General features: G+C 51.5%; 1 protein-coding gene across 1 annotated transcript; it reads left to right on the top strand.

Moving 5' to 3' along the window:
• Positions 2,301 to 6,969, top strand: LOC110432171. Its single transcript, XM_021452120.1, has 9 exons — positions 2,301 to 2,837; positions 3,366 to 4,058; positions 4,256 to 4,647; positions 4,735 to 4,930; positions 5,020 to 5,232; positions 5,327 to 5,500; positions 5,582 to 5,974; positions 6,063 to 6,302; positions 6,386 to 6,969. Exons 1-9 carry the CDS (start codon positions 2,301 to 2,303, stop codon positions 6,668 to 6,670), a joined length of 3,123 nt encoding a protein of 1,040 aa, XP_021307795.1. The 3' UTR covers positions 6,671 to 6,969.

Here is a 7,246-nt window from a genome sequence, read left to right as displayed (position 1 = left end):
TGAAGGTGGAAAATCAGAGGATGGTCACTGAGACCATCAATCGGATGGCAAATCAGGGTGGCCGTAATGCACAGGAAGGGCCAGCTCCTAATCAGTATAGTAGTTTCAAGGACTTCATGGATACGAAGCCCCCACCTTTCAGAGAAGTTGAAGAACCCCTTCAAGCTGAAGAGTGGCTGAATACGGTGGAACAAAAGTTTCGCCTACTCCGTTTGACTGAAGGTTTGAAGGCGGAGTATGCCGCTCATCAACTGCAAGGGCCGGCAGGCATCTGGTGGAATCAGTACCGGGAAGCTCTACTGCCTGACACGGTGAGTGATTGGAATCTTTTCCGTGAGGCGTTCAAAGGGCATTTCATTCCTCCGGGTGTTATGGAGATGAAGCACTCCGAGTTCATGCAGATGACTCAGGGCAACAAGACTCGGAAGGAGTATTTGCATGCTTTCAATCACTTGTCTAGGTATGTTCCTGAGTTTGTGGACACGGAGACGAAAAAGATCGCTAGTTTCAAGCGGGGTTTGGGTCCCAAATTGTTGAAGACTATGGGCCGCACTAAGTGTGCAACTTTCAATGAGTTTGTCAGTGATGCTCTTACTCAAGAGAATTATAACACTGTGTACACTGCGACCAAGACTCGCAAGAGGGCTTTTGAGGCCGGGGCAGGATCATCTCAGTCCAAGGCTCCAGTGGCAGATAAGCCACCATTCCGTGCTCCAACTCCCAACCAGCGATGACTCCATCAGAGGAAGAAGAATCATGTACGCATCCTCGGGTGGGATTAGGACCTATCCTTCACCTATTACATTGTAGTGACGCCTTGTAGATGCATTTCGTACTTGTATTGCTGTCTCACGCATGTGTATGTCAGAGGATGGAAAACCGTGAGTGGATGTACACGGGCTTCGCATGTAGGACCACAGAGTGGGTTCAAAAGTCCATGGCGTTCTTGGAGCATGCATTTGGTGAGGCCGCTAAAGGGTCGAGAAGGATGCCTTGTCCGTGCAGCAAGTGCAAGAACATGTCTAGATTCGAGAAGAGCGAGATGTGGAAACATATCTTCAAGTACGGGTTTGTTGAGAACTATACCCGTTGGATCTACCATGGTGAAGCCAGTCGAATTAGAGAGGAGGTGGTGAGAGAACGTCTAGAGGAGTATGATTGTGATGGCGGGGTGCCAGACATGATGGAAGACGCGCATGACGCATATTTTGGGGAAGGAATGGAGGACGAGCCAGAGGAATCCGCAAAAGCGTTCTATGAGATGCTCAAATCGGCACAAAAGCCCCTGCATGATCACACAAGGGTTTCGCAGCTGGATGCCTTGGGACGCTTGATGGGGATGAGGTAAACAGTAGTGGTGGCAGCTTACAACAGAGCCGTATCCCCATAAGGTCCTACGGTACCTTCCTTTCATACCGAGGATCCAACGGCTGTTCATGATGGAGGAGTCAGCGAAACAGATGACATGGCACAAGAATGGCAAAAGATACAATCCAGACAAAATGGTCCACCCGTCGGATGGTGAGGCATGGAGGCACTTCGATGGCAAACATCCCGGTAAAGCCATGGAGGCACGGAATGTCCGTGTAGCGCTGGCGACAGATGGGTTCAACCCATATGGAATGATGGCGGTCCCGTACACTTGTTGGCCCGTGTTCGTGATCCCCCTCAATCTCCCCCCCGGCGTCATGTTTCAACCGAAGAACATATTCTTGTCGCTGATAATACCTGGACACCCGGGGAACAATATGGGTGTGTTCATGCAGCCTTTGTGGGATGAATTGGTCCATGCTTGGGAACACGGTGTACTGACATTCGACCGAGCTACAAAGAGGAACTTCATAATGCATGTGTGGTACCAGTACTCCATGCATGACTTCCTGGCGTATGGCATATTCTGCGCTTGGTGTGTTCACGGGAAGTTCCCATGCCCAATATGCAAGGCGGCTGTGAGGTTCACTTGGTTGAAGAGTGGTGGGAAGTATTCTTCGTTCGACCAACATCGTCAGTTCCTTCCTCCTAACCATCCATTCAGACGAGACATCAAGCATTTCAGGAAGGGTGTTCGAGTTCGCGACACAGTTCCTCACATGATGAGCCCTGCCGAGGTCCGTGCTGAGATAGAGGGTCTGAAAGTTGATGAAGTCAATGGTGGTTTTATTGGATATGCAGATGAACACATGTGGACTCATACGTCGGGCTTGACTAAGCTGCCCTATTTCGATGACCTTCTTCTTCCACACAATATCGATGTAATGCACACTGAAAAGAATGTCGCTGAGGCACTTTAGGCAACACTCATGGACATTCAGGAAAGGTCAAAGGACAACGTAAAGGCCCGATTGGACCTGGAAACGTTGTGCGATAGACCAAATCTAGTGATGAAGCCTCCTGCGGCCGGCAAGAGATGGAAAAGGACTCCAGCTGATTACATCCTGAAACGGGAACATAGGAAGGAAGTTCTACAGTGGATGAAAACATTATTGTTCCCTAATGGGTATGCGGCGAATCTGAGAAGGGGAGTGAACTTGTCTACCCTGCGAGTCAATGACATGAAGAGTCATGACTTCCACATATGGATTGAGCGGCTCCTACCCGCGATGACTCGAGGATACCTACCTGAGCCTGTGTGGCGCGTGTTGGCAGAGTTGAGCTACTTCTTCCGCCAGCTCTGTGCCAAAGAGTTGTCTCGGGACGTCGTTCGTGACCTAGAGAGTGTAGCACCTGTGTTGCTATGCAAGCTGGAGATGATCTTTCCACCTGGGTTCTTCCTGCCGATGCAGCATCTGATTCTGCACCTACCGTACGAGGCAAAGATGGGGGGCCCGTGCAGGCCCGTTGGTGTTATTCAATCGAGAGATGTCTAAAGGTTATGAGGAAAAAGTGTAGAAACAAAGCCAGAATTGAGGCTTCCATCGCAGAGGCATCCATTCTTGAGGAGGTGTCGAACTTCACAACCAATTACTATACGGATAATCTTCCTAGCGTGCACAATCCCCTCTCCCGTTACAATGACAACGAGAGTTCGTCGAACCTGAGCCTTTTCAAAGGGCAACTCGGAAGAGCAAGTGCAGGTACCCCCAAGACCTTATGCTATCTTGAGTGGCGCAAGATCATGCTATACTTGTTGCTCAACCTTGATGAAGTGCATGAGTATCAATGACAATTTATTCATGAAACCTGGACCAAGGATTGGGAACCTTCTGCTCAAGAAGAAGATCACCTTCTCAAAAATAATTCGCCTGATTTCATTTCCTGGTTTAGTACGAAGGTATCGTCTAACTTACCATGTTTGATCTTTTTACATTCCACTTTGCTTGTATGAGCAATTACTGTAACGATCTATACCTGTCATCACCTCGCAGGCCATCAAGGATCCTGATATTGATGATGAGTTGAAACAGGTTGCTCGTGGCTGCGCCTATAGGGTCAACTCATTCACAGTTTACGATGTCAATGGGTATCGCTTTCACACGAGAAGTTATGAGGAGAGTCGGCCCAATCGAAGCACCACGAATACCGGAGTTCGTACGCCCGACACCGATGATCGTGACTATTATGGCATAGTTGAAGAAATATTTGAGCTCACGTTTGAGGGTGCAAAACCTCTCAATGTAGTTATATTCAGATGCCATTGGTTCGATCCAGATGCCGTCAGAAGAGCACCTGAGATTGGGCAAGTCGAAATTCGACATGATCGCGTGTATCATGGAGATGATGTCTATATTATGGCTCAACAGGCCACACAAGTTTATTATCTCCCATGGGCATGCCAACAGAATAATAATCTCAAGGGTTGGTACCTTGTGCACTTAGTATCGCCACGTGGTAAAGCGCCTGTCCCGAACGATGACGATTACAACTTTGATCCTAACACATATGTCGGAGAATTCTTTCAACCTGAGGGGCTAGAAGAGAGGTTGGAGATAGATATTCGTTCAATAATGGATATGGAAGTAGACAACGAAGTTGATGAGGACGAGGGCTATGAGGTGAATGATGCTAGGGACTTACGATTGCTTGAGCGCTTGAAGTCGCCGAGTGACCATGACGAGGCTGTTAGTAGCGAAGGCGAGGGAGAATCGTTCGACAACATTGATAGCGATGAGGACTAAATTGCATGTAATATTTAATTGTTATTCGTAATTATGTTTATTTCATTTTGCATGTCTTTATTAGTACTTCTTGTGTATTTGTACTAATTGGCTTAATCTTTGTAATTGCAGGCACTCGGCACAATGCCGGGAGGAGGTAGGAGAGCGGCATCAGACCCCAGCGACAGGTCGCGTCCATCTACCAGTCGAGGGACGCCGACGACGGTGCGGAGCCATCGGTGAGGAGGACGAGGAGCCGCCGCGCACGTACGAGGGAGGAGCCGCCCCCGCGGACACCCTCGGGTGACGAGGACGACGACCACCAGCGGAGGGACGAGGACGACGACCACCAGCGAGGGGGCGAGGACGACGACCACCAGCAGGGGGGCGAGGACGACGACCACCAGCAGGGGGGCGAGGACGACGGTGAGACGACAGGTGGAGGGGGTTCCAGTTCCTCTGGTACCCGCAAAGTCTACCTGCGCGGGCCCTCTAGGCTCCAGGCTATGCCCCTCCCGCACCAGCGCCCGGTGATCAGACCCAACGGCAACAAGTAACCATGTATATTTGTACTATTGGTTCGTACGACATTTTTAAACTCAAACCTCATACTAGCAATTATTCTTAATTACTTGTGCAGGAACTGGATCGTTGTGTCCGGAGAGCGAGGTCGCCACATCAATGGCACGGTGACTCTGCTCATTCGGAAACACTACCCTGGCAAAGTCTTCCATGCCGGGGTGGACGGGCCGCCGTACTCGTGGGAGGCCTTCTACACCGCTCAGGACCAGTCGCTCGGCATAAGCGTTGCTGAGAAGATCAAGCAAGACTTCTGGGTGAGTCTTCATCGTACCGCCTTGGTCAATACTACGCACTTGTCGATACTTCTTCAAATAATGAATGGTTACATCGCGTTTGCATGCAGAACTACTACAAGTGCGACGAGGGGTACGAGGACCAGGCGAATGCGGTGCTGGACGTGGTCGCCAAAAACCGCCTCTCGGAATTCTACCATGAGACGCGGCTCTCTTGCATCATCAAGCACTACGGGGACGTGGAAAATCGACGGGTCGACAAGCAAGAGGCTAGGGAGATGGTGTGTCAGAGGACCGACCTCACCAAGGAGCAGTACCTTAACGTAAGCACAAATCATTTGTTATGCTTTCTTTCATTCCAAATTGGTTGACTTGAATTCACCTTATGATGTATCAAACACTTTTGATGGCATGCAGGTGTGTCCGGACTGGTGCGGTGCATACCACAACTGCTGGGAGGACATTGTGGACAAGTGGCTCTCAGAGGAGGCCTATGCGAAGCACATGGAGCGTCGGGAGTGCCGCTTGCAGATGCCTGGGTTGCCACACCACCAGGGCCCACAGCCCCTCGCCCAGTACGCCGAGAGATGGGTATATTACTTGTGTTATTCATTTTTTAATTCTAACGCTCAATTTTCATTACTTGTGATCGTCTTTGTGTTTTCCTCGCAGTCACGGTCGCACGAGAACCGAGAGTGCAACGAGTACTTGGCGTACGCCCTGGCACACAGGGGCAAGGCAACAGCTCCGGACAACGTGTACGACCCAGCTCACGGGCCCGAGGCGTACACCAACGAGAACGCCTACACCAAGCACACGGAGTACACGGCAGCGGCTCGCGAGCGCCATGGGGCCGACTTCGACCCGACCGCCCAGCCCCTCGACACAGACCTCGTGATGAGGCTGGGAGGAGGGAAGCAGCACGGCCGGTACTGGATGGCCAATAGCGCCATCTCCTCGTCCTCCGTGGACAACCTCGCCACGATTCGGTCGAGGAGCACGAGCAGCTCCGTGCCCATACGACCTCGGCAGCAGAGCTTGGCGCTGATGGTGGCGGCCTTTCAGGTGACTTCACTTTCTTTCGTTGTCCATTGCTTTATGTATTCGATCATTTCCTTTGCATTGTTTAAACCTTGTGTGTCGGATATTGCAGGCTCAGATGAATCAGATGCAGAGTGACATGCAGGAACAGATCCAGACCCAGGTACAAGCTGCCACTGCAAAGGTCTTGGAGGAGATGGTTGGCTACTTTGGGGCGATTCAGATACCAGGTGCGGTAATACCTCCCATCCCTCCCTCGTTACTACAGCAACTAGAGGCAGCGCAGGCAGCGCAGGCCCAGGCAGCTTCGCAGGCGCCAGGTGGTGGGCCAGTGATGTATTTCGGGACCCCGGTGAGTACCTTCAAAGTCATTGATTTCTTTAGCTTTTGCAATCATCTCACAGTTACTAACGGATTCCCTACTTCGTTGTGCAGCCACAGTCAGCGGGTTCGAACCCGACTCCACCAGAGGGGCCTTCTCCACAGGGGCCTTCTCCACAGGGAGGGTTGCACGGTGCCCCTCCTCCACAGTACGTGTACCCTGGCGCTGCTCCGCAGTACACGTGGCCCACTCGGTGCCCTCCGCAGTTCACTTGGCCAGGGTACTCAGACTCGCCCTCCTCCACAGGCCGGGGTCTACGGTGGCCCTCTTCCGCAGGCCGGGTGGCCGCCTCTCCCTCGTCCGCCGCCGGGTGGCTCTACTCAGCCGCAGCAGGGTGACCCTGTGTGGGACCAGTGGGCTGATTCACACTCTGCTCACCAGGGGGAGCCGTAGGTACCTCGCACGTCCCTTTACTTGTTTATGTGTTGGACTTAGTTGATGGATTGTGATGGACTATGTGTTTATGGATTGTGATGGACTATGTGATGGACTATGTGTTGGACGTGGTGTTCGTTGAGGATGGACGATGTGTTTATGTGATTGTGATGGATGATATGTGGTTGTGGACATGTCGATGGTTGTATTGCGATATATGTGCTATATTGTGATATATGTGATGAGTAATTGTCGATGGATACGCTGTCCTAATAGCGGATTGCGCGGAAATAGCCTGGACATTTAAAAAAAAAAAATTTCCCAGCTTCGCCAAGTGCGTCACTTAGCGAAGGCCTCTTCGCCAAGTGCCGCACTTGGCGAAGCTGGGAAAGCCAAGTGTAAAAGTCACGGGCTGAGGGGCTTCGCCAAGTGCCACGTGGCTGGCACTTAGCGAAGGCAGAGCCTTCGCCAAGTGCCAGGGTCCCACTTGGCGAAGAGGACGGAGAAGCCACCTGCCGTCATATTCGCCAAGTGGGGAT

Source organism: Sorghum bicolor, chromosome 1, assembly GCF_000003195.3.
Source record: "Sorghum bicolor cultivar BTx623 chromosome 1, Sorghum_bicolor_NCBIv3, whole genome shotgun sequence".
Classification (NCBI taxonomy): domain Eukaryota; kingdom Viridiplantae; phylum Streptophyta; class Magnoliopsida; order Poales; family Poaceae; genus Sorghum; species Sorghum bicolor.
Note: the sequence above shows the minus strand (reverse complement) of the source record. Positions and strands in the feature narration are given on the sequence as shown.